The sequence below is a fragment of the Staurois parvus genome, unplaced genomic scaffold (genome assembly GCF_062004578.1).
Source record: "Staurois parvus isolate SC_StPar_1 unplaced genomic scaffold, SC_StPar_1.0 ptg000013l, whole genome shotgun sequence".
NCBI classification, from domain to species: Eukaryota; Metazoa; Chordata; class Amphibia; order Anura; family Ranidae; genus Staurois; species Staurois parvus.
In genome coordinates, this window is record NW_028317809.1 from 10,735,231 (window position 1) to 10,762,706 (window position 27,476).

The 27,476-nt window shown below is 40.5% G+C and overlaps 1 protein-coding gene across 1 annotated transcript in view; it reads right to left on the bottom strand.

Moving 5' to 3' along the window:
* The window catches only part of LOC149473602 (fibrillin-2-like), a 238,911-nt gene that overhangs the window by 50,433 nt on the left and 161,002 nt on the right, over positions 1 to 27,476 (bottom strand). The window contains exons 8-16 of the mRNA XM_089675603.1: positions 26,443 to 26,568; positions 23,834 to 23,959; positions 15,068 to 15,220; positions 14,525 to 14,737; positions 12,335 to 12,478; positions 11,337 to 11,456; positions 10,409 to 10,534; positions 9,864 to 9,986; positions 3,071 to 3,346 (exon numbers count right to left, since the gene is read on the bottom strand). Of these exons, the coding sequence (XP_089531729.1) occupies positions 3,071 to 3,346; positions 9,864 to 9,986; positions 10,409 to 10,534; positions 11,337 to 11,456; positions 12,335 to 12,478; positions 14,525 to 14,737; positions 15,068 to 15,220; positions 23,834 to 23,959; positions 26,443 to 26,568 (1,407 nt within the window). The remainder of the gene's footprint in view (positions 1 to 3,070; positions 3,347 to 9,863; positions 9,987 to 10,408; positions 10,535 to 11,336; positions 11,457 to 12,334; positions 12,479 to 14,524; positions 14,738 to 15,067; positions 15,221 to 23,833; positions 23,960 to 26,442; positions 26,569 to 27,476) is intronic.

Sequence of the window (27,476 nt, forward strand, 5' to 3'; positions counted from 1 at the left end):
TTAATATATATTTTATATATTCTGTTCAACTAGGCAATGTTTTACATTGAGTCACTTAAAGAATTGCCATACTACTGTGTTGGGTTTGAAGGGTAACATGTTAAAAGTATCGAAATATATGATTATAATATCAGTGAAATTATCAAATAACTTTATAATATATTTGGTTGTGTGCAAATTTGATTACTGTCTACTTGACTTCTATTTTCCAGTGTCGTTATTGCTAACATACTAAAGAGATCTGGACACAAATATTGTGTATGAAAATGGCTGACTATAAGCAGTAAAGCAGTTCAACTGAATATGCCAACTAATAGGGGCATTTAACCGCTTTCCCACCGCCCTATAGCAGAAATACTGCTACAGAGTGGCAGGGCTGTGTAAAATCACGTATATATACGTGATTTCACATTTCTGGGTATTATTATTATTATACAGTATTTATATAGCGCCAAAAGGTTTGCTCAGCGCTGTACATTAAAGTGGGGGGACAGTACATGAGACGATACAGTAACAATACAATACTAGTTTGAGGGCCCTGCTCTTTCGAGCTTACAATCTAGGAGGGAGGGGGTAGAGGTACAGGAGGAAGTGGCTGTGGGGGATGGAGTGGTAGGAGGAGTGGAGGAGAACGGCTGTTAGGTGAGGGTGGGGTAGGCTTCCCTGAAGAGATGGATTTTCAGGGTACGCATGAAGGTGAGGAGGGTAGGTGACAGTCTGATGGATTGGGGTAGGGAGTTCCAGAGGATGGGGGAAGTCCTGGAGAAGTCCTGCAATCGGGCGTGGGAGGAGGAGACCAGGGAGCTAGAGAGTAGGAGGTCTTGTGAGGAGCGAAGGGCACGGGTAGGGTGGTATTTGGGTATCAGGTCGGTGAGGTAGTTTGGGGCAGCGTTATGAATGGCTTTGTATGTCAGAGTTAGTAATTTGAATTTAATGCGTTGGGCAAACGGGAGCCAGTGAAGGGATTGGCAGAGGGGGTTGGCAGAAGTGGAGCGGTTGGTGAGGTGGATGAGTCTAGCCGCTGAGTTCAGGATAGACTGGAGGGGGGATAGCGTGTGTTGGGGTAGGCCGGTGAGAAGGGAGTTGCAGTAGTCTAGGTGTGAGATGATAAGGGAGTGTACGAGTTGTTTAGTAGTGTCTGGGGTGAGGAACATACGTCTCTTGGAGATGTTGCGGAGGTGGAGCCTGCATGAATTTGATAGTGATTGGACATGAGGTTGGAAGGAAAGGTTTGAGTCCAGGGAGACACCTAGGACTTTGGCGTGTGGGGTGGGATTGATGGTGGCGTTGTTAGTCGTGATGGAGAGGATGGGGGGGGCGCGGGCTGGGGGGAAAACTAGGAGCTCGGTTTTTCAAAGGTTTAACTTGAGGAAATGGAGCGACATTCAGTCTGATATGTCGTTTAGGAGGTGGGTGATGCGGGCGGAGAGTGAGGGGGTGAGGTGAGGGGTGGAGAGGTAAATTTGTGTGTCATTGGCATAGAGGTGATAGTTGAAGCCATGGGAGTGTATCAGTTTGCCAAGGGAGGAGGTGTACATTGAGAAGAGAAGGGGTCCGAGGACAGAGCCTTGGGGGAACCCAACAGAGAGGGGGAGAGAGGGGGAGGTGGCAGCGTTATAGGTAACGCTGAAGGAGCAGTAAGATGAGAACCAGGAGATAGCAGAGTCCCTGATGCCAAGGGAGTGTAGTTTAGTAAGGAGGAGGGAGTGGTCGACTGTTTCGAAGGCAGCGGAGAGGTCGAGGAGTAGGAGGACTGATTAGTGGCCATTAGCTTTGGCGGTTAGCAGGTCGTTAGTGATTTTAAGTAGGGCAGTTACGGTGGAGTGTAGGGGATGGAAGCCAGACAGTAGTGGATCAAGGAGGTTGTTGTCAGTGAGATGGGCGCTTAGGCGATTGTAGACCAAGCGCTCAAGGAGTTTGGAAGTGAGTGGCAGCAGGGAGATGGGTCTAAGGTTGTTCAGGTCAGTGGGGTCCAGGGAGGGTTTTTTGAGTATGGGGGTGATGTGCGCGTGTTTTAGGGGGGAGGGGAATGCGCCAGTAGAGAGGGAGAGATTGAAGATGTGGGTGAGGGAGCGAATGATGGAGGAGGGGGGTGACCGGAGGAGTTGTGAGGGGATAGGGTCTAGGGGGCAAGTGGTGAGGGGGGCTTCAGTGAAGACCTTAGTGACCTCCTCAGTGGTATCAGGGCTGAAGGAGCGGAGTGTTGGGGAGGTTATAGTGTGCGGGACGTTAGGTGTGGTGGGGGGAAGTGTGGTTGCGAGGTCAGAGGAGGGGAGAGTTGAGGGGGTGCTGGAGGGAGGGAGGCTAGGTGGAGAGGTAGATTGTTAATTGACAATGTCCTTACGGATTGCGTCAATCTTGTTTTGGAATGATTGGCAATCTCGTGGGCGATGAGTGAGGAACCGCGCAATTGTCAGTTAAAGTAACACAGCACCATATCATGAAAAATGGCCTGGTAAGGAAGGGGGGGTAAATCCTCTGGAGGGCAAGTGGTTAAAAGCAAAAGAGTCAAAAATATAGTTTTTTTCTCAAAATTGTTGGTCTTTTTTGTTTATAGAGCAAAAAATAAAAACCGCAGAGGTGATTAAATACCACATAAAGAAGGCTCCATTTGTGGGAAAAAAAAGGACATAAATTTAATTTGGGTGCAGTGTTGCATGACCGCACAATTGTCAGTTAAAGTACCGCAGCGCCATATCGCAAAAAAAGGCCTGGTCAGGAAGGGGGGTAAATCCTCTGAAGGGCAAGTGGTTAATCCACATATACTGTACACAAATAGCTATACAAAGAAGCAATAATTTTCCTCTATGATTCACTAAATCATTTTGTCTTACATCCTTGCAATTTAATGTTTGAATATGAGCAAAGTGGAAAAAAAGTTGATAATAGCTAGTCATATTTAACTGGAGTTGTTCTGTAGTGTTGAAACAGTACAGAAAAAGTCCAGTTTTAATGTGACTAACTACTACTAGATATACCATGACCTGCATAAATGAACAGACGAAGCAGAAAAATAAAATTCAGCTATTGGTTACAGATTGGTTATCACAAATGAGTCATATATACGTACCAGAATTTTTGGCAGGGCATGGCTGACAGGGCTCTCCGAATCCATGGTCAGGGTTAGCACAGCAGCATTCAGATTTGGTGACAGCGCCAGGGAAGGGGCGGGCACAGGTGCCCTTTTTAATACCTCCATAGCAGGTACTTCGCATATGGGTATCCACACATACTCGGCCATCAATGCCAATTGTCAGGCCGCCAAGGCACTCACAACGGAAAGAACCCTCTGTGTTGATGCAGCGCCCATTCATGCAGATTCCTGGTGTTTGGCATTCATCCACATCTATAATAAAAGAAAAAACCCTCTAGCAACTTTGTAACAGTTCAAACACGTGGAGCAGATCAAACATTTTTGTAAAGGTCTACCACAGCTAAGTCCAGAACAGATAGACAGTGAGAGAATACAGTTTTGTGACAAGACAAAACATGTTTTATTGTTAGGGCATCTGGAAGAAAATCCGCACACATTGACACTCCTTAGCAGTAGCATCTGGGTCAGAGCCAAGTTCTTATTTACTGTCTAATAAATTGACCAAAACTAATTCACATAATCTCATACCTACTTGCAGCTTTTCTACAGTCCCTAAAAAAGTTTTACCTGGAAACCATTACATATATGAGCTGGAATCGCTATTTCTAATGCACAGTCTCACACTTCTCAGAATGAGACCTTTTCAACTGGCACTCCTGTCCTATGGAAGTTGAGCGTTCTATTTTCAAATTTAGATACAAAAATACACTTGAGAAGAAAAGACAGTATGCAAAAACTAATGGGGTTATTTACAGCAAAACACAATCACTGCACTGCACTAGAATTACGTAGAAAATGTGTGCAAACATACTGTATATGACTATCAACATTTAATTATTAAGATCTACAAACAGGAGGAACATAATATTAAGCTCCAGCACCTGCAGATGAGATCATTTACATTAAAGTAGAACTATAGGCAAAACTTTTTTTTCATTTTGGATAGAGTAAGGGAGGGTTATAACCCCTATCAGACTTTCTTTCACCATCTGTGTCCCATTGCACAGATTTTCCTTCGCTTCCTGTCCCATAGCAAAAAAGGAAGTGAGAGGAAACCCCTGCAAATTAAGGACATTCCTTGGAGCCCACCCAGGTCACCAGAACTAGTTTCCCCATTGGAAGATTTCCCCTCTATTACTTTTCTAGGGACAACCCAAAATTTGTGATTTTCTTTTACTTTCACTTTCAGCCTGCGTTCACATATATGCGGTGCGGTATATCGCATGTGATTCGCTCAGGAACCGCACTGCATTCCTGTGCAGATCACATGCAATTTGTGTGCAGTGCGATCGGAGCCATACATTTTGTATGGCTCTAATCACACTGCACCCGCACCAAAAATGTGCAGGACCCTTTTTTGGTCCACACTACAATCGGATCACATGGGTATTCACACCAATGCGATCTAAATCTGCACATCGCACTGCATTTTGCAGACACGGGGTGTTGTTAACATACACACCTGCAGCGGTTTGCATGAACGGGGTGCGATTCTGATGCGGTGCGAATTCCGCACCGAATCAGTGTGAACCAGGGCTAAATGATAATGGTAAACAGGACAAATGAAGAGGGTGAATCTCCTTAATGGGGAAACAGACAGCAATAAAAACTGACAGGCATTCTAACCCCTCTGCACTCTATCTAAAACTAAAAAAAAAAGATTTGCCCTTAGTTATACTTTATGAATTAAATATCTTTTGGGCAAAAAAAAAACAAAAATAAGTACAAGTCAATTTTTTAAAGAGCTACAGCATAGAAATAGAGCAAATAAAATCTATTGTCACAACATACACTTTCATTTTATAACATCAACATTGTAATAGCAATACAATCAATAGTTATTTCTAACAATCTAATATTTGGTTAAAGTGATTCTAAAGGCTTAATTTATTTTTTAAATAACCTGCTATGTGCAGTGGTTTTGCACAGAGCAGCCCATATCCTCCTCCTCCTCTCAGGTCCAACGCTGGCGTTCCTGGCCCCTCCTCCTGTTGGGTGCCCCCACGGCAAGCAGCTTGCTATGAGGGCACCCGCTACTTTGTGTATCCATTGACAAACAGAGTCGTGGCTTGGACCCGCCCCCTCCCCCTCCCCCTCCCCCTCCCCCTTTTCATTGGCTTACTGGCTGTGATTGACAACAGTGGGAGCCAATGACTCCCGCTTCTGTCTCAGCCAACGATGAGATGGAGTCCTGGGATAGCCGAGACTCCAGTGCACTTCAATGGATTGAGAGGGGGCTAAGGTGAGTATTAGGAGGGGCTGAAAGGGGGGGGGGGAGGATGCTGCACAAAGAAGGTTTTTTTCACCTTCATGCATAGAGGTGACACAGCAGTACCTAAATACAGGGCATAGTAAATACTTGTCCAAGAATTCAAGGAAGTAAGTAGAGTTGATATACTAAAGGCTAATTAGCTGTTCACTTTGAATTGGGATTTTTCCCCTGAGTTTAGTGAATGTGGTAATCTTTCACTTTGCAAAGAATATCCAATCATGTATAATGAAAAAAAAAATGTTTGCTTGCACATGATTAAATGTATTATTTATTTCAGGTACTTATAAAGCACCATCAATTTACGCAGTGCTTTACTTTCCCATCAGTCCCTAACCCTCAATGGGCATACAATCTAAGGTCTCTAATTGACATTCATACATATGCATACTAGGGCCAATTTAGACAGGATGTCTTTGGAGTGTGGGAGAAAAGCGGAGTACCTGGAGGAAACCCACCCAGGCACAGGGAGAACATGCAACTCCAGGCAGGTGGTGCCATGGTTGGGATTCAAACCAACAACCCTAGTACTGCCCGGCGGAAGTGTAACCATTTAGCCACTGTGCTGCCTGATGACAGAAGTCAGCAGAGCTTCACCTCAATCACTAAGCTCTGGAGAAATTCCCATTGCCAAGTGAACAGGCTATTCAGATTAATAGCAGTAGGCTAGAAGTAATTTAAACACAATATGAAAAAGAATATCTTATTTTACAGTTTGACTATAGATACTTTTCAATAATTACAGTGCCTTGAAAAAATATTCAATCCCCTTGAAATTTTCCACATTTTGTCATGTTCCAACCAAAAACGTAAATGTATTTTATTGGGATTTTATGTGATAAACCAACACAAAGTGGCACATAATTGTGAAGTGGAAGGGAAATGATAAATGGTTTTTGAAACTTTTTACAAATAAATATCCGAAAAGTGTGGTGTGCATTTGTATTCAGCCCCCTTTACTCTGATACCCCTAACTAAAATCTAGTGGCACCAATTGCCTTCAGAAGTCACCTAATTAGTAAATAGAGCCCACCTATGTGTAATTTAATCTCAGTATAAATACAGCTGGGCTGTGAAGCCCTCAGAGGTTTGTTAGAGATCATTAGTGAACAAACAGCATCATGAAGGCCAAGGAACACACCAGGCAGGTCAGGGATAAAGTTGTGGAAAAGTTTAAAGCAGGGTTAGGTTATAAAATAAATCCCAAGCTTTGTGCATCTCATGGAGCACTGTTCAATCCATCATCTGAAAATGGAAAGAGTATGGCACAACTGCAAACCTACCAAGACATGGCTGTCCACCTAAACTGACAGGCCGGGCAAGGAGTGCATTAATCAGAGAAGCAGTTAAGAGGCCCATGGTAACTCTGGAGCAGCTGTAGAGATCCACAGCTCAGGTGGGAGAATCTGTCGACAGGACAACTATTAGTCGTGCACTCCACAAATCTGGCCTTTATGTAAGTGTGGAAAGAAAAAAAGAAAGCTATAAGAAGTCCTGTTTGCAGTTTGCAGGAAGCCATGTGCGGGACACAGCAAACATATGGAGAAGGTGCTCTGGCCAGATGAGACCAAAATTGAACTTTTTGGCCTAAAAGCTTAAGGCTTTGTGTGGCGGAAAACTAACACTGCACATCACCCTCAACACACCATCCCCACCGTGAAACATGTTGGTGGCAGCATCATGTTGTGGGTATGTTTTTCTTCAGCAGGGACAGGGAAGCTGGTCAGAGTTGATGGGAAGATGGATGGAGCCAAATACAAGGGAATCTTAGAAGAAAACCTGTTAGAGTCTGTAAAAGACTTGAGACTGGGGTGGAGGTTCACCTTCCAGCAGGACAATGACCCTAAACATACAGCCAGAGCTACAATGGAATGGTTTAGATCAAAGCATCTTCATGTGTTAGAATGGCCCAGTCAAAGTCCAGACCTAAATCCAATTGACAATCTGTGGCAAGACTTCAAAATTGCTGTTCACAGACGCTCTCCATCCAATCTGACAGAGCTTGTGCTATTTTGCAAAGAAGAATAGGCAACAATTTCACTCTCTAGATGTGCAAAGCTGGTAGAGACATGTCCAAAAAGACTTCCAGCTGTAATTGCAGTGAAAGGTGGTTCTACAAAGTATTGACTCAGGAGGGCTGAATACAAATGTACGCCACTCTTTTCACATATTTATTGGTAAAAAATTTTGAAAACCATTTATCATTTTTCTTCCATTTCACAATTATGTGCCACTTTGTGTTGGTCTGTCACATAAAATCCCAATAAAGTGCTTTTACACTTTTGGTTGTAACATGACAAAATGTGGAAGATTTCAAGGTATGAATACTTTTTCAAGGTACTGTATTAGCTTTGAGCAACAGCATCTTACTAAAAGTGTTGCTTTGAAGCACTCAACTAAAAGCAGCTCAATCTAGTCAAATGAGGCAAAGAGTATGTTTAAATGTGATTAGTATGAGCAAAGGAAAAAAATTACTTTTGCTTAAACCAGATTGGATGATTGAAGTGAACATAGCTTAAGCTTATGCACTTTAATAAGGCAAACTGGGCAGATGAATTAAAGATCAGCTTCCTCTATTTATGGAATGCTTTTCATAGCTGGAAGCCATAGTACACCTTCTATGAATGGAGGAGAAGGGTGGAAAGGGCAGGCATAGTCAACACTAAACTAAACATTATTTAAAAAACATATTACCTGCCAATTATAGATTATAGTTTTTTTCAGTTTACATAAAGACTTACAAATAACATTTCACATAGTTCATGTATAAAATATATATTATTTAATACCTAATTATCCAATTAATACCTACAATCCATAATTCAGATGAAAAGTAAGCAGTAATTGTAATATATTGTATTTATATACAGTGGGGATCGAAAGTTTGGGCACCCCAGCTAAAAATTTGTATTAATGTGCATAAAGAAGCCAAGGAAAGATGGAAAAATCTCCAAAAGGCATCAAATTACAGATTAGACATTCTTATAATATGTCAACAAAAGTTAGATTTTATTTCCATCATTTACACTTTCAAAATAACAGAAAACAAAAAAATGGCGTCTGCAAAAGTTTGGGCACCCTGCAGAGTTAATATCTTGTACTGCCCCCTTTGGCAAGTATCACAGCTTGTAAACGCTTTTTGTAGCCAGCCAAGAGTCTTTCAATTCTTGTTTGAGGTATCTTTGCCTATTCTTCCTTACAAAAGTCTTCCAGTTCTTTGAGATTTCTGGGCTGTCTGTCACGCACTGCTCTTTTAAGGTCTATCCATAGATTTTCAATTATGTTGAGGTCAGGAGATTGTGAAGGCCATGGCAAAACCTTTAGTTTACGCCTCTTGATGTAATCCCCCGTGGATTTCGAGGTGTGTTTAGGATCATTATCCATTTGTAGAAGCCATCCTCTCTTTAACTTCAGCTTTTTCACAGATGGCATCAAGTTACCATCCAAAATTTGCTGAAATTTTATTGAATCCATTTTTCCTTCTACTCGTGAGATGTTCCCTGTGCCACTGGCTGCAACACAACCCCAAAGCATGATTGATCCAACCCCATGCTTAACAGTTGGAGAGAGGTTCTTTTCATTAAATTCTGTGCCCCTTCTTCTCCAAACGTACCTTTGCTCATTCCGGCCAAAAAGTTCAATTTTAACCTCATCGGTCCACAGAACTTGTTTCCAAAATGCATCAGGCTTGTCTATATGTTCATTTGCAAAGTTAAAACGATGATTTTTGTGGTGAGGACGTAGAAGAGGTTTTCTTCTGATGACTCTTCCATGAAGACCATATTTGTACAAGTATCTCTTTATAGTGGAATAGTGTACCACAACTCCAGTGTCTGCCAGATCTTTCTGGAGGGATTGTGCAGTCAAACGTGGGTTTTGAATTGTTTTTCTCACAATCCTGCGAGCTGTTCTGTCTGATATTTTTCTTGGTCTTCCAGATCTTGCTTTAACTTCCACTGTTCCTGATGACTGCCATTTCTTAATTACATTCCGAACAGAGGATATTGACATTTGAAAACGCTTTGCTATCTTCTTATAGCCTTCTCCAGCTTTGTGAGCGTCAACTATTTTCAGTTTCAGTTTTCTAGACAACTGCTTAGAAGAACCCATGGTGCTGATTGTTGGGGCAAGGTCAGATGAGTCTGGGCATTTAAAACCTTTGAGATTGACTTCACCTGGTCTTCCCAGACGATGATTGAGAACAATCCATGACACTGGCAGGTCTCAGCTTGGCAAAGGGGGCAGTGCATGCTATAAATTCTGCAGGGTGCCCAAACTTTTGCAGATGCCATTTTTTTGTTTTCTGTTATTTTGAAAGTGTAAATGATGGAAATAAAATCTAACTTTTGTTGACATATTATAAGAATGTCTAATCTGTAATTTGATGCCTTTTGGAGATTTTTCCATCTTTCCTTGGCTTCTTTATGCACATTAATACAAATTTTTAGCTGGGGTGCCCAAACTTTCGATCCCCACTGTAGTAGTATCTTTGCAACTTACCAACACAATAGCGTCCATTGGGTGCCAGCACGAAGCCAGGTTTACAGATGCACTTAAAGCTGCCATCCTCATTAATGCACATCCCATTCAGGCACATGTTTGTGGTCGCGCACTCATCGTGATCTGTGAAAAAAAGATGACATTCAGGTCCTGGAGTATGCAAAGTCTTAATCATTCCCCCCACCTGTTTTTTTTTTTGCACTTTACCAAGAGCTGCTACATGGGCTATTCTCATCTTAAAATGGCCTATAAAAATGGTTATTTCACCAAGTAGAGAAGCCAAAACATGTACAACACTAAAAATTCTGCCATGCTTACTAAGCTAAAGCAAACAGAGACTATGTTAACACGATGACCTCCTCCTATATGTTCATAAATACAAAAGGCACTCATACTAAAGAATGATTTAGAAAAAGCATACCCTCAATTCAGCTTTTCTCAGTTTTGTCATCATTACTTACATTCTTACAATGTGTTCATATCAAAATAACAGATTTCTGAGTAGGGTGTTCATATTGCTGCTTAGAAATACTTGTTCAACTCACCTACACAATTCTTTCCATCGGGAGTAGTCTCAAAGCCAGCATTACAGATACACTGGAAGCTGCCCTCTGTGTTCACACAGCGTCCATTACGACACATCACTCCATTCATTATACATTCATCAATGTCTAAAAACATTAAGATAGGTTAAATACTACAAATATTTATCAGAAGCAATGAAGTAGTAAAATAATGCTGTGGTCCATCTATGTGTCACATCTGTAATATCATTCAGTATGTGCCATGTTTTTAGAAAAAAAACTCAATAGTAGTTTCATTAAACCATGAGCATATACAGTATTTGATTATTAAAATGGACTTTTTTGTGTATATTCTGAAATTTGTATAGCAAACAGAAATATGATGATTACAGGTATGCTATCAAAGACTGCCAAAAGGTTTCTTATCTACTACAATAATATTTTCATGCAGACGGAAATGTATAAATAATTTTTTTGGCTACATTCACAGCTGCAAATGTGCCCGACGTCGATTATATGTGATAAGTCCAGCGGGTGTTCCCGTTGATTACCTGCAGGAAGCAGCCCCATTGAAAGCAATGGGAGGCTGCTGGTTCCCGCAGATAATTGCAGCCATTCGCATGTAATCAGCCATGCAGCAATCACCTGTGAGTGATTGGCCCTGGATGTAGACAGTTAAGCCGTGTAAAATGCATAAACAATTATTATTATCACTATATTATTATCACAATTATTATCATAATTATCACTGCTACTAGGTCAGAAAATAATTTAGCTAAACAATAGCATGGACAAAACAGAAAATATAGCACGTTTGTCCAAAAAAAGTAAAGCCACTACTATATTGTTTTAACCACATTATTTGTATGTACACAGAACCCAATCAATGCCTCATTACTTTTTGGATAAACCTGTTAGAATATATACTTAAAAATTAGATATTATATACCAATGCAAGCTTGTTTCGTAGGATTGCTTTGGAACCCTTCGTGGCATCTGCAGTGGTATGATCCTTGTGTGTTCACACAGTCTCCGTGAATACATGGACTGCTGGCACATTCATCTACATCTGTAAATAACAAGATCTTGATGAAAAATCCTAAGTAATTGGAATATTAGAATATTTAAATAAGGTTAACTATTGACTCTATCAGTAAACTTAACCTATGAAAAAAATCAGTGATAGTAGAGAACAGAGTGGACATCATGCCAGTGTATTGTCTCGACCAGCCTTCCTCAACCAGGGTCCTGTGGAATCCTAGGGGCACCTTAAGCACCACCCATTGGTTAATTGATCTCCTGGCTAATGGTGCTTGCAAAGTTCTGGCACCAACTGTACTGGAAGTTGTGTGGGGCAGCAACTATCAATGTAAAGGGCATTCTTTCAACTGACCACCAAAGTAAGGGGGGGGGGGTCTTTCACTCATTGACTGATAACTGGAAGCTCATGATACAATCTTTGTACAAACAACTTTGGACTTACCGAAAGTATGTAATACAAGGTCCTACATAAACTATCGAATACATTTTGTATTCATTCAGGAAGGCCCTTGCGCAATATAAATGTTAGTAGTTATCATGCAGGAACTTTCCTAATAACCACCAACACAAGGGGGCATTTTCCACTGACCACCAATGTACAGGTACACAACAATTATTACTGTCTACTTTTTTTCTGCCAATATGAATTTGTTCAATTTCATGATTATTCCTGAAACTATTTTTGCCATGTAGAAAAGTGAGTATTAAAGAAGATATTATTATGCAGGACTTATATAGTGCCAAGACACGTCTGCACAGCGCTTTACAAAATAAATGATCTGATCTACGTGTCAAATACTTACTGGTACTGTAATGTGTAGTTGTATTTTTTTTTTCTGAGATCTGAAAATAATTTTAAGGATTCCTGATTTTCATGTGTTTGATGATGTCCATTTTATGCCTTACCTATACATTCCAGTCGGCTGTCTTGTTTGTAACCCATGTTGCACTCACACCGATAACTATTTGGTGTAGGGATGCAGCGTCCATTTTGGCACAAGTTGGTGAAGTGCTTGCAGATATCTCCTGTCTGATTTAATGTAGCAGTTCCTTGCATGTAAAAAAGTAATACAAAATTGTAACAGTGTGCAATACACATTTACAGTATTTTGCAATATAACCTTATTTAAACAGTACTACACTAATGTATGTAAGATGATAACCAATATCCAGCACTAGACTATTAGATAACTAGGTAACCTTCATTCATTGTGATTTTTCTTTCATTCATACTACTTTAGGGGAGATAGCATGGCTTTTCCATTGGTAAAATTGTTAATGTAATAATGCTAGACAAGTGTGTCCCAGAGTGTGAAAACTAGACATACTTCATGACAGGGCTTAACATCTAAAATGTGGTTTGAATGAATCCTGTAGAGGACAATATTGTTCAAATACCAGTGGTCCTGCTAGTCAGCTTGTACTAATGTGAGCATATTCTCTGCAGTTATAGTTAAAGGCCACTAGATGTTGCATTAAGATTTAATACAGTGAGCAACAATGCTACCGCTTAATAATATGCTGAACCTAAAAATGGCCATACAATTTGAAAAAAAAGGTTCAAACCTTCAAATCCATTTTGTGTTGAAATCACAAAACAATTGATATCAAATATTTTAATCGACTCCATAGAGATAGGATGGAAACTACCCTGATTAAATTTGGTGGAAACATTTGTTTGCTTTTGACAACATTTTAGATTTTTTTTCCATTTTCAATTCCATTTTTCAAAAGACTTGACTGAAGCTGTCAATTTATAACCCAGTTTTAATTTCTTTGCTAAGATATGTTTATAGTAGTAGTTCAAATTTATATAGCCACATGCATGGCCAGCTTTATGGAGTGTATATGCATTGAATAGGGTACTGCATTAAATACCAAAGGGACTCAGAAGTGAGGCTGTTCTTACATGTAACTAACAATGTTTAGTAGGTGTCAGGGAAGACAGAGAATGCCCAGGCACAGATTTATGCACCAATGCCAATTACCCAACAGCCGTGCCCATGTTGGTGCGCACCGGCGTGCACAGCTGCCACAAGACTGGCACCAGGCGGCCTATTTAAATCGCTACTGCACTAAGAGTCCTTGCCTTCTGGTCTACCATGTTCCATTATCTATCTGTTGTATTCAGATCCTGTTGCCGACCTGACCTGTCTTGACCTCGCTTGAACTCCACCTGCACCCTTGCTTACCCTTGGACTACCCCTTTTCCTGTTCCCCTGCTATCTGCTTATGGTTGCTGACTTCTGGCCTGAACGTTTACTATTCGCTTGCCTGCTACCTGTACCTGATCCGCCTGATAGATCCCGACCCGGCTTGTCTGACATTGCTACTTCTCCAGCCTGTGATTACCACTTGCTACTAACTGTCTGCAGTTGCCGAGTTCCTGCTGGTACCTACCTGCCACTGCTCCTGCTGACCTGCATCCTCTACTTACCTACATCGTCTGCTGACCTGCATCCTGGTCGTCCGGACTACCCACCTGTCGGCAGACACTGCAGTTCTGGCAGGCACTCATGCCAATCCTGGCTTTCGTGCCTTCTGTTTGCTTTATCAGGGGCACTGAGCAGGAGGTGTAAGAGGACGCCTTCATCTCCATGTCAGGCTTCCCCATCAAGTACGTGACAATAGATAAGGAAATTGCTTCCACATTGTACACAGGTGGAACATGTATGCAGTGCAGGCAAGATTCTTATTTAGGAACTACAAGATTACAGTGGTCACAAAAATTTGGCTAAAGACATGATTGCGTAATGCAACCAATAAAGTCTAGCTTTGAGCATTACTTCAAAGTCATTTATTGTAATCACAGTAAGAAAACGTATGCTAAAAAGTAAAGAGGGATTGCTGGACAAAGAAGGTATGTTTTAATTACCTAATGTGATTATGTGAGTACTGTTCATTCATGCCATATTCACACAACATAAAATACATTTAAAAAGAAAATAATAGAAAGTGAACACTAAGGAGGAATTCATAGGAAGAAATTATATACCCCATTTATTTATTGGTTATGGACTTAGCTACTATATATGTTCCTTGGTTGCCTACTGTTATCACAATAAATTGATAATAGTTAGTTCAAATGTTTCTTACCAATTTCAGTACCCACACTAGGTAAGCCAGATATTGTTCCCTGCCCATTGGGTCCAACCCCGACTGGACCATATCCATTAGGTCCAACACCTCCTGGTCCAATTCCACCAGGGCCGATAATGCCAGGTCCAATGCCACCAGGGCCAACAGGATATGTTCCTGGATATGAAGGGCCTAAAGGCAGGCTTTCAATGCAAAGTCTTCGATATTCATCTGTGGACACACGGAATAATTATAACAACATCCCTTCCTTTGTAGATTAGGTTTTTAAACATTGTAAGGCAATGGTTTTATGTAAGTGTAATTTTATTCTATCATTTAAAGCTTAGTAACAACACACTTCCCATTTTCTGGTAAGATATCATGCTATACACTCAACAATGTTCTTCCAGTCTATAAACATGCATATTTAAACGTGATGATTTTGTGTACAAATAGTTTGAATATGCAGGCCACACAGCCAATATAATGTTTGCTAACAGTTTTAAGACTTATCAGACTGTCATCTACTTGTGGCACATGAACAAAGCTGAATACACTTACCAGACCCCCTGACTGGGCACATTTCTGGGGTTTGACCTATGGCCCAGCATCGTCCAGTATCACAGCAGCATTGTCCTTTTGTGTACTGGCCAGGAAGTTCCCCAGCACATCGGCCCCCAATTAAAGCAGAGAAACAGCTGCCAGTCCTCTGATCTGAAAATAAAGACAGGAAATCACAAATAGGCAGCCAACTCAACTAGATTTTAGAACGAAATAAACTTGCAAGCAAAAAATGAAATATTTATGAACTGTACTGTACTTACTATATGTATTGTCTATATGAGGAATGTAAAATGAAGCTAAACAGAATATGTTCCTTTTTTTCTTCAGTAAGAATTCCATAGCCACACCTTGTAAATATTCTCAATGCATTCTCAAAGCATGATACAGGCAGTATTTTCATTGCTGTGTGTTCATTGCTTTGATTTGCTTTTTGAGATATTTTAACTATAGCAGTCAATTCACAAAAATCATTATGTGAATTATCACTTTTTAAAATGGGTTTTGTGACGATTGTGTGCAATAGAGACATGGACGCTGTATGTGACAGCCATCTTGTTAGGCCTCAGCCATTTTGTCTCTCCTCTCCTCCCTCTTGAAATGGAATTTATAGCTGTAAGCTGAACAGACTTCAAAAGGGCCTCTTATCTTAAATAAAACACAGATAGATGAAGGTCCAGGGCTGTAACCCACTAATTAGTCTAGTGCAGGAGGTCTGCTTTGAAAACCACTTTCCTCTGCCGGATCGTAAAACAATAACTCAGCCAGTCATGACCTGTTAGGCCAGTAGGGCTCTAGGAATACAGAGCATGCCATAAAATTTCCATTCCACATGTAACAATTCATAAAATTCAGCAGGAACTGGGCACATTAATATTAGGTATATATTTAGATAGATCATTTTAATGTGAGTCAAATGAGGCCTTACATGACTATATTAGCACCTAGGACAGGGTAAAAAGGGTACGCTGTGTTTGGTATCCCTGGGTTTGAAATATAATTCTGAATATTAATCTGCCAGTTGCTAGGATGCCAACTGCACCTACTGGAGGTTATTAACCTCAGTATGAAATTGTAAGGCGACTTGGTTATAACCTTGGTTACCTCCTAGACCCCATCCCCAAACTGGATGATTGTTCATTTGTTCTCTGGCGACACCCCTTTAATATCATAGAAAAAGACTGACAGCCTGCAGAAAAGACAGCTCTCGTTAAACATCAATCAGGAAACATCTAACGGACTTGAGAGCCAAGGCAATCTTTGGACTCTACTTAAACCAAGGACATTGCGAGTATTCTGCCTTCTAAACTCCTTTCTTTTATTTCTCTGTTGATTTATTGTTCTCTTTATATCTTTGTAATATCTTTTTCTGTAAATATTTTAATTGCACCATTTTGACCTTTTTAGTAATAAACCCTATTTTGAAAAGTGTTGTCTCTAAAGCGTTTAATGCAAACTAAAGAATCCTGTCTCTTGAAGAGTGCTACTGTATGTGATAATCCTCTGAATACATCTGTCTGTGGTGACAGTGTGTTACAGACGCTTATGCTAATATCATAGTATTCCTGTTAAGATTTGTGAGTTTCCTCCTTTTCTGTAAAAAGGTGGTGGTGGCAGTGTGAAGGGTTAATTGTGTAATTAACCTGACCTAGTAACAATCGCTCTCAGGCTCCTGGCACATAGATTGTAGTCCCGTGAGCTGGAAAATCTTTGTGCAGGGCGCAGCTGAGAGTGGCATTGTTACGCAAGTGACAGCATGGTGCGAGATCAGCCGGTCCTTTGGTCACAAGTCGGTGAGAAGGGCAGGGGTCGTACGCCACGTTCCGTCACAGTTTTGGTGTTATCTAAGGTGTGTACTGGGGGAGGGGGAAAAGGAACTATTTTGGCTGGTGATAAAATAATACTTGTGAGATATCTATGTTCTGGTAACACTGACTAATTACTGAGCCTGCAATTATTGAGGCAAAGACATTTTCAATTCCACCCACTCCTTTATGTTTTGAGATATAGCGTAAGCTGCGTTGTGCAAGATGTAGTAACCAGAAGCTGTAGTTTCCTGACAAACCACATTGAAATCTTCTAGAATCTGGCTGTATTGAATAACATGAAACTATATTAAAACCCAGCTAGAGTAAAAAATACAAAAATATATTACCCAGCACTGGTTAAAAATAAAAAAAACTGCTCAAACTGCTATATTCACCCAACCTCTGGCATTGCCCCACAGATTTACTGATCATGCTGAGATGCTCCTCTTCTGGGGTGAATGACATCAAGTGATATTCAACCCACTTTATGTGACTCCAGGGCACCAAGGGCCCACTTCTCACCCTGTACTTACAGGAGATTGCTATGGGTTTTTTCTGCAACATTATTAGCTGACACTACTCTTAGCATTATTAAGCCCATTGCCAGTAAAGGAGGACCAGTGGTTTCACCATGCTGAACAGGTGAGAAGGTATGCATATGGGGAGTTTTTTTAAGGAGGTCTACTCCAATGGGTGAGGGGGCAAAGAAATGGGGGAGTCAGAGTTTGGAGTTGGTTTTATGGTACAACGACTAACTTTACAACTTTCGCACAGTTGCAAATCTTTCCTAGAATGCATTAGAAATTTTCCAACTGTCCTCTTTAGAGGAAACCTGTCATGTCATAAGCATGAAGCCTGTCCCTGAGGACCTCCTTTAAAAATGCAAGGCTATCATGCTCACCCTTTGGCTCTAATGCTATGATTGTAATGACTGTAATGCCAACCTCCATGTTTCTCTTATGACAGGTTTACTTTAATGGTATTACCATAATTGTTATGAGCAAGCATGAATGTTTAGGGTGGGAGAAAAGTACCTGATGTATTATAAAATAACTATCTATTGAAACCTGTTAATAATATAGTTCTAGCTAACTCTAAACTAATAGCTTAGAGAAAATAGAATCCAAGTTCTTTCCATTCCTTCTCCTTTCCTCTTGTACATCATTTTAAGCCTTGGTGGGGGGCATACTGCCTGGCCTTCAAAACAGATTGTTAGTTGGATATGTATGGTAAAATAACTCTTTCAAAGGCTAGACATTTTGGTGTGGTGCTCATACCTATCTACTTTTCTGGTCACTAAAATGAAAATCAGCTGTGTTTTATCACAAGAGGCAGAGACCATAACTCTCATGGGCATGCCATGATCCACGCTTTCCAGTTCATTTTGTCTCCATAATGGCTGCAGATTTCAAATGGTAACCTTATTTGCCAGTAGGAAGATGAGGATACTGGGGAGGATCAACCAAAGCACAACCATGAGACTTGAGGTCCCAATTTCTTGGATTATAGCATCACTGATTGTTTTAAATACCAGGGCACTCACTACAAAATATGTGGCCACAGGTTCACTTTAAAATGTATTTTATGAATATAGTACTGTAGTTGTGGAAGCTAGGAGCTGCAAGCAATGGCATTAGCTAAAGAGAGTCCATAAGATGTGTTCTAAGGAACATCAGTCTACCAAAACTGCATTATAAATCAAATTCACCCTTCATAAATATAAGGACTAATACTATCATCTTCTGCTGCAAGCTATGGTATACATTTTTATTTTCTCTAGGAAAATATGTTAGGATTTAAAGAATTTAATAGGTGTATGGTATGCAGTCTTCATTGGCATGCCTTTTCTGCGCCTGCCACTGAGTTGTGGTGTTCTGGGGAAAATGTTAACAGAGACCAGGTGTTTAAAAATGTAAAGAAAACTGGAAGTCAATTTAAAGTGCAAGTCTAGGCACAAACCATGAGAGTGTATAAAACAGGATAAAGAGACTGTTTCCAATGCTACCCATATCCAATGTGCTTGCCCAACCCAATTTTAGGACACCCCTTAAAATATTTGGCCATTGATGGAAGATCCTTTTAACATGTGTATAGTCCTCTTGCTATGAGGATATTAGTCCACAAAGGAACAACTTTCAGGGTAGTCCTTATATGTTTCTTCTTTGCTACTTCCAACTGGTACGCAAGCTAACTCACTGTGCTGAAACTTCTTAAAGCCTGACTCCAGGCACCATTATTGTATTAGCTTTAGAGAGTAAATTAGTAGTGGTTTACCAGTGCAGTTTAGTTATATTGTAATGACTTTCTTCATATAGCCTAAAACATGGCGTTTAGTTGCTCTGTACAGTACAGCTCCCAAAGTACTCCCTGTCCCTTGCCACCCCACCATTGGTACTGCAGACACGATAGACATCGGTAACTCATCTATCTAGAAGGTTACAGTGAGACTGGGAAATGAATGAATATTTATAGGGCACTCTACAAATTCTTCAGCAACCCTCTGGTTGACTGACGGGTCTCTAGGAAAAAAATAGATCATCTGGTTTAGATTCCTAAGCTGATCTTACGCAGGTCTTATATTATTATTATTATTATTATACAGGATTTATATAGCGCCAACAGTTTGCTCAGAGCTTTACAATATAACGGGAGACAATACAGCAACAATACAGTTCAATACAAGAGGGATAGGAGCGCCCTGCTCCTTGGAGCTTACAATCTAGGAGGGAGGGTCTAGTGGTACAAAAGGTAGTAACTGTGGGGGATGGAATGGTTGGAAGAGTAGAATATTCCAGTATTAGCTGAGGGCAGGATAGGCTTCCCTGAAGAGATAGGTTTTCAGAGATCGCCTAAAAGTGAGCAGAGTAGGCGATAGTCTGATACATTGGGGTAGAGAGTTCCAGAGGATGGGGGAAGCTCTGGAGAAGTCCTGGAGACGAGCATGGGACGAGGAGACAAGGGAGCTAGAGAGTAGGAGGTCTTGCAAGGAGTAGAGAGTACGGTTTGGGTGATATTTAGAGACAAGATCGGTGATGTAATTTGGGGCAGAGTTATAAATGGCTTTATACGTTATTGTTAGTGTTTTGAATTTTATCCATTGGGCAACAGGAAGCCAGTGGAGGGATTGGCAGAGAGGGGTGGCAGATACAGAACAGTTAGTAAGGTGAATGAGTCTGGCAGCAGCATTCATGATAGACTGAAGAGGGGATAGTATGCGATGAGGTAGGCCAATGAGGAGGGAGTTACAATAGTCAAGGCGAGATATAACAAGGGAGTGAATAAGTTACTTAGTGGTTTCCGAGATTAGAAACAGGCGTATCTTGGAGATTTTGCGGAGGTGAAGTCTACAAGATTTGGACAGTGATTGGATTTGGGGCTGAAGGGACAGATGGGAGTCTAGGATTACACCTAGTACCCTGGCATGAGGGGAGGGACTGATGACTGTGTTATTGATCTTGATGGAGAAGTCAGGGGAGGGGGCACGGGCTGGAGGGAATACTAAGAGCTCAGTTTTGGAAAGATTGATTTTGAGGAAGTGGAGTGACATCCATGCTGATATGTCACTTAGGTTACTAATGAAAGTGGAGACTGAAGGGGTGAGGTGAGGGGTAGAAAGATAGATTTGTGTGTCATCAGCATAGAGATGGTACTTAAAGCCATGGGAGTTTATCAAGTGACCAAGGGAGGAGGTGTAGATGGAGAAGAGAAGGGGTCCAAGGCCAGAACCTTGAGGGACCCCTACAGAAAGAGGGAGTGAAGAGGAGGAGGCAGCATTATAGGTAACACTGAAGGAGCGCTGCAAAAGGTAGGAGGAGAACCAGGAGAGAGCAGAGTCTCTGAGGCCAAGAGAGTGGAGTTTTTTGAGGAGGAGGGGATGGTCAACCGTATCAAAAGCCGCAGAGAGGTCAAGTAGTAAGAGTACAGAGTAGTGGCCATTGGTTTTAGCAGTTAGTAGATCATTAGTGAGTTTTAGTAGGGCAGTTTCAGTGGAGTGTAGTGAGCGACAGCCAGACTGTAAAGGGTCAAGAAGGTTGTTGTCGGTGAGGTGGGAGCTCAGGCGATTGTAGACTAAGCGTTCTAGGAGTTTAGAGGTATATGGCAGCAGGGAGATGGGTCTTAAGTTGTTCAGGTTGGTGGGGTCCGGGGAGGGCTTTTTAAGTATGGGAGTGATGTGCGCATGCTTTAGAGGGGAAGGCACCAGTAGAAAGGGAAAGATTGAAGATGTGAGTGAGGGAGCATAGGATGGAAGAAGAGGGTGACCGTAGTAGTTGTGAGGGGACAGGATCCAGGGGGCAGGTAGTGAGACGGGCTTCTGAGAAAACCTTAGTAACCTCTTCGGTATTAGCAAGGTCAAAGGAGGAAAGTGTTGAGGTAGGTTTAGTATAAGGTATGCTAAGTGGGATGGATGTCTGTGCAGTGGCGATGCCCCTACGAATTGCGTCAATCTTGTTTTTGAAATGATTTGCAATCTCGTGGGCAGTGAGCGAGGTACTGGGTGGAGGTAGAGGTGGAGAAAGTAGAGAGTTAAAAGTAGAGAAGAGATGACGAGGACTGGATGACAAGGTGTTAATAAGAGTGGCAAAGTAGGCTTGTTTGGCAGCATGAAGGGAGGACTTGTATGTTAAGAAAGCAGATTTATATAGGGTGAATTCTTGTTAACATTTGGTTTTACGCCACAATCGCTCCAGCGCACGACTATGTAGTTTAAGAAATCTGGTGTCGTCAGTCTGCCAGGGTTGTAACGGTTGGGGCCTGATACTTTGTGTTGTTAGAGGAGCAAGTGAGTCTAATGTGGATGAAAGCAAACTGTTATAGACAGCAGTGGCCAGGTCAGGGCAGGACAGGGGAGAGATTCTGTAGTAGAGTTGGTCAGTTGCAGAGTGGAAAGGAGCAGGGTTCAATTTGTGAAGGTTTCTGCAGGTAATTGTTTGCTGCTTGGAGGGATAGGTGTTTGAAGACGAGGAGACTGTGAAGGTGATGAGATTGTGATCAGAGAGAGTAAAGGGGGTGTTTGTGAGGTTGTGGGGAGTGCAAAGATGGGAGGTCTAATTTATTCCCATCAGAGTGAGTGGAGGACTGTATACATTGCGCTAATGTAAAAGATGAGGTTATGTTGAAGAGTTGGGATGTAGCCGGGTTGTTAACATTAATAGGGATGTTAAAATCTCCGAGAATGACAGTGGGTAGTTCAGAGGAGAGAAAGTAGGGTAGCCAGGTGGAGAAATCATCAAGAAAGCGGGACACCGGTCCAGGAGGCCGATAGATCACTGCAATCCTCAAAGAAATGGGAGAAAACAGCCGGATGCAGTGAGTCTCAAAATAAGAGAAGGATAGAGAGAGAGGGTTAGGGAGGACTTGAAAGATGCTCAGTGGGGATAGAAGCAAACCAGCCCCACCACCTTTCAGACCACTAGATTACTATTTTACTCCTTAAAAACTTCACCCATTTTCACATAAGATTTAATTATAGAAAAAAATCTTGGGTGAACATTTTGTGAACCTAGGGTAAAAACAATGATAAACCACTTAGAGGTTTATTTATCAAAGTGTCTACCCAAGATGCATTTAATTTTCACTCAATTTTACATAAATCATTTGTGCAAAATGTTGGAAGGTTTGGTAAATCCTGGGAGAACACATTAATAAATTAACCCCTTAATAGAAATCTGTTTTTACAATACTCTTATGGGGATCTTTCTCTACACAAAGAGGTACATTTAGGTCTCAGTGATCTGACTGTTCTTTCCTAACCAGCAGACATCAATTATGTGCACACATATTTATAAAACGTAATCCTCAGCAAACCTGACTCTTCATTTTCTGTATTTTAACAATAAATTATTATGGCTAAAGGTCAAAACTAATCCTGCGTCCAACCGCTAAGAACATTATTTAACTGCCAGAACAATGACATGTATTTTAGGTATAATTGGAAATAATTGCAATGGGATTTTTTTCTTTTAATTGTTTCATAGTCACACAAAAATGTACTAATCATATTTCTTAACTTTTTCTTTTATGTTAAGTTGTTCTGCTTTTAATGAATTATGCTTTTTGTTTTTTTACAATATGTATCAAAAAGGATTATCAATATAATGTACCTGTAAAATCCTGTTCAAAACCTGGATAATTTTGTGTTAACTCTCTGTTTTGTTAAGAGATGTCTGCCACTGATCTTTGATGACTATGTAATGTAAATCTACGCCTATCATTTTCTGATCTTTTTCTGCCATGGGTATAGACCTATATGACATATTCAAATACAATAATAGTGTAACTTAATGGGTACATATTTTGAGTTTTTATTGAACTTTTTACCTATAAATAATTTCATATGTGACTTTCACATTTCACATAGGTCCATTCTTACACATGATCATCATGCATTGCACCACTGAGCTGAACCATTCAAGCTGAAAAAAGCCCTCAGGACCTAATAATATTAAAGTGAGCTGAAATGGAGTATAGTGAAAACAACCTGAGTACAATTTAAATATTCAGTCACATGCATGGGAAGTTTGGAAGGGAATCTGATTACTTACAGATTCATCTTTCATATTACACACGTATTTACCAAAAATGAATGACGTATAGGCACCCAGTAGACTGTGAGCTGTACTAACTAATTAATGCACCATTATCTGAGTCAGTGTGTTACTTAATGAATTTAGATATGTTCAGTCATGTGTCAAACTATTTACATGAATTTCTAGCACCATGTTTAAGAATGAGTATTGTTTGCCTTTAATAGAGTCAGGTAAAGTGATAATAATAATAATTTTATTAGCAATAATAAATGGCTTATATTTCATAATTTAATGTCCCACAAGTTCACCCACTTGCTGTGTGCTAATTAGCAGGCTTTAATGACGTTTTATTTTAGCTATCCCCAGCACTGAGAGGAAATTATAAGTTCAAAAGTGGATGAAGAATGGGAGTTACCAATAGAACCACTTACCAATGCAACGAGATCCATCAGGGCTTGTGGTAAATCCTCTAGGACAGATGCAGACATAGCTCCCAGCAGTATTGGTGCACTCCCCACCATCACACACATTAGGTATTGTACTGCACTCATCAATATCTGTAGGGAGAATGGGTAAAATTATACTCTGAAATAGTCGAACTTACATGTACAACTTCATAATATATGGCATATGGGGGAGATCATGCACATAGTTCCGTACAATGGGATTTATGCCAGCGTTTCACAAAGAAGTCAGTCTAATCCAAGGTATACCATAAGCAGAACATTTAGTGGGTCCTCACTGGCAACAAAAGGGTTAGCAGTGAGATCAGACACTCAGACAAACCTTTGTGTGTAAGGCAGACGTGTTTTATGGTCGTCTAGCATGGATACCACCTTCTGTTTCCTAGATCAACCCAGCTCTGAATAGCAGCCAAAGTCATTAAGCTGTTCATAGGCTCTTCCCATCAAATGGGAAAAGCAGTTTTTTAGTAGCCAGAACTGATGGTTATGTGGATCAGAGTGTAGGAAACAAGACCAATGTCATAATATCTGAAAAAAGGATGTATGTCTTTATGTGAATTTGCAAGATGGGCCACAGAGAGCAAACTGAAGTTTTATAGGATGCAAATATGGGTGCCATAGGGAGGACTATTATACAGTAATATACATCCTTGGCAGAATACAATAATTAACAGTAAGAATAGTTAAATATTTGTGCTATTTTACCATGTAAGTTGAGCAATGGATTAGTGGGTATAATATTTTGGGGTCAAAATAGCTAAAATAACCGAGGGTATTTTTAGAGGAAAACTTGGCAAGCTTTCAGGACCCAAGGTCCCTCCTGCCATGTAATTAATTTCTATTTAGTACAATTCTGTGGTTTCTACTATATTTACCCATTTAATGTATGACCTTGGTCCCCAAATACTTTTTGGATAAGTGAGGCAACTAAAAAATATGTCTATTTAAATATGCTGTAATTCTAGATAGTTATTTGATTAACTTTTACACTCTACATAGAAGTAGTATCAATAAAGTTTTAAGCAGCTTCACATATTTTTTTAAGAAGATGCCTATGTTGCATATTATTTGAAACACAGATGTAAGCTAGTATATTAGAAAAGCATTCAATCATTTCATCTACACATTCAAACTTTTGTGTTTAGCTTACAAGTCTTGGCAAGTTGTCCTGTCAATAACTGTGAACATACAATAGGAATATCAGTAATAGAATTACTGTTGACAGTTAAAATGAAAAGACATTGGTTGATGTTATCCTTTTGGCACAATCTCTGAATGGCTACATCTGTAGCCAATTTTGAGATATTTTGAAAGAAACACATCACACAGTTCTACTACAGACTGATGAGGAGACTATTGGACGTGTTCTCTTAAACCATTGCCAGGCAAGATTTGTAAGGTGAAGCCATATGAATTGCCAATTACTATTTACTGATGAAATTTCTCACTTTGCAATAAATAGAATGGCGAAGGGGGAGAGTGTAGGGGCAATTGGGTTCACAGAAAAAATTACAGTTTATTGCAGTGAACTGACTAATGTTGTTTATTTCATTTTATATGCCACTGAGGTTTGTTAGTATGATCAGAAGATGTGACCAGGGGCAAATTTACCACAAGGCAAACAAAGCATTTGCCCAGGGTAGCATTGTTCAGGGAGCAGCAGCATTTTTCAGGGGGGCAGTGCCACCCACAGGAGAAGGGATGGAAGAAGGGACACACGCAGCATGGGGACCAGGTGGGATCCGAGAGAGGCTGCAGGCTACTGGATGGTGTATGCAGAGCCCGACTCTTGTTCCCAGGGATGTCCGGAGCTGTGAAGGTGAATGTCTACTCTCTCTCGCCGGGGTAGGGGGGTGTCCAGTGTATGGGGAGCGGTGGTAGGGGAAGGATTTCTCGGGTGGGGTTAGGATGTTGTTGGTCAATGCCAGGCTCTCTTCGTGGGGGAGGGTGGTGTTGGTCGATGTCAGGGTCTCTCCATGGGGGGATGGGGGCAATTTTTGTGTTGCCTAGGGCAGAACAAAACCTAAATACACCACTGGATGTGACAATAGCCTAATAGGGATCATCTACTGACTGCACGTGTCATTAATATAGTAAACAAAACTCATAATTTTTGATCATTTTCAGGTATAGTAGTACAGCTGCCCATCATTACAATACTGTGTTAAAGCACACTGATGCTTTCTATCATCTTTCTTTTGCAACACCCCCTTTGGGTGGATTTCTAAATGAAACAATACATTCTTCTTGTCACGTAAACTACCCAACTCTTATTAGAGGTATTCAAGTTCAAACTACAATCAGTAACATACGGCTAGTATACGATTCAAACATATTCTCTTTCCAGAATTTAGACTAAATAAACTCTTCAATGCTGTTTAGAATATCTTTATCATTAGAATGCTGTCTGTCTAGTAAAGTGTGTAATACGTTTCATAAGCACTATGTATAGTACCAAGTGACAGACAGCTAAAACCACATAGTGCTGTAACTTGCAAGGGGAAAACTACCATAACAGTAAACCCTATAAAGAAGAGTGTCAACAGTCTATTCACACCACACATCATTTTTTTTACCTTCACACTTCTGGGAGGTCTCACTCTGCTTGTGTCCAGCTGGGCATTTACATTCATAGGAACCAACTGTATTAATGCAGTTACCACCCTGGCACAGACCAGGTATAGCTTGACATTCATCAACATCTGCAAAAGAACAGAGACTTTTTTTTAAATCTCATGTCAATGGTTATCTTAAGATAAGAAAAAAGTAAAACTATTTTAACAAGTGAAGAGAAAGAATGATGCATAACTCTTCCTCTTTGCTGCTTTTTAGTAAAGCAATTTTTAATACTGAGAAGAAACTCGCATTATAAATGTGATTATTACTCAAGTACTTCCTTATGCCTGTGCATGCTTTTGAACGAGCCATTAAGCCTAGTGGGAATTGTTCACATTGTGCTTGCTGGCATGTGGGTGATGTGGAAAACTGAAGACAGCTGTGTCTACAGTTCTTCACATCAGCAATCATAATCTAAACATTTTTCATCAGGCACAATGCTGAAATGTTGTGTCTACGTGAACATTCCACAGTCAGCTGCAGATAACTGTATACAAATGTAGACAGACCCCATAGCAAAAAATGGTCAGAATGAAATGATTATAAGCCTGATGAAAAAAAACATATATTTGCAGTGTTTATTACTTATTGCCCTTTGATGTAATGGTTGGAGTTTGTGTAAACCTGAATATCACACCTATATGAGCTATTGAGCTTGTTGGACAGCCCTTTTCAAAACCATTAATATGGAATCCCACATATACACCCACACACACTTTTTGTGGCTTTAACAACCTTTACTCTTCTGGGAAGACTTTCCACAAGATTTTGGAGTGTTTCTGTGGGAATCTTTTCCAATTCAGTCAAACGATTTTTTGTGAGTTCAGGTACTTATGCCATAGAAGGTCTGTTTTGCAGTTTGCATTCCAGTCATCCCAAAGGTGCTTAAAGGGCTCTATGCATTTAACTTAAAACATATGTTCACCTTTGGGAACATGTTACAGGGTGTTTTTAGGGTGGAACATGCAACATGTTCCAAATGCTGAAGCCGTTG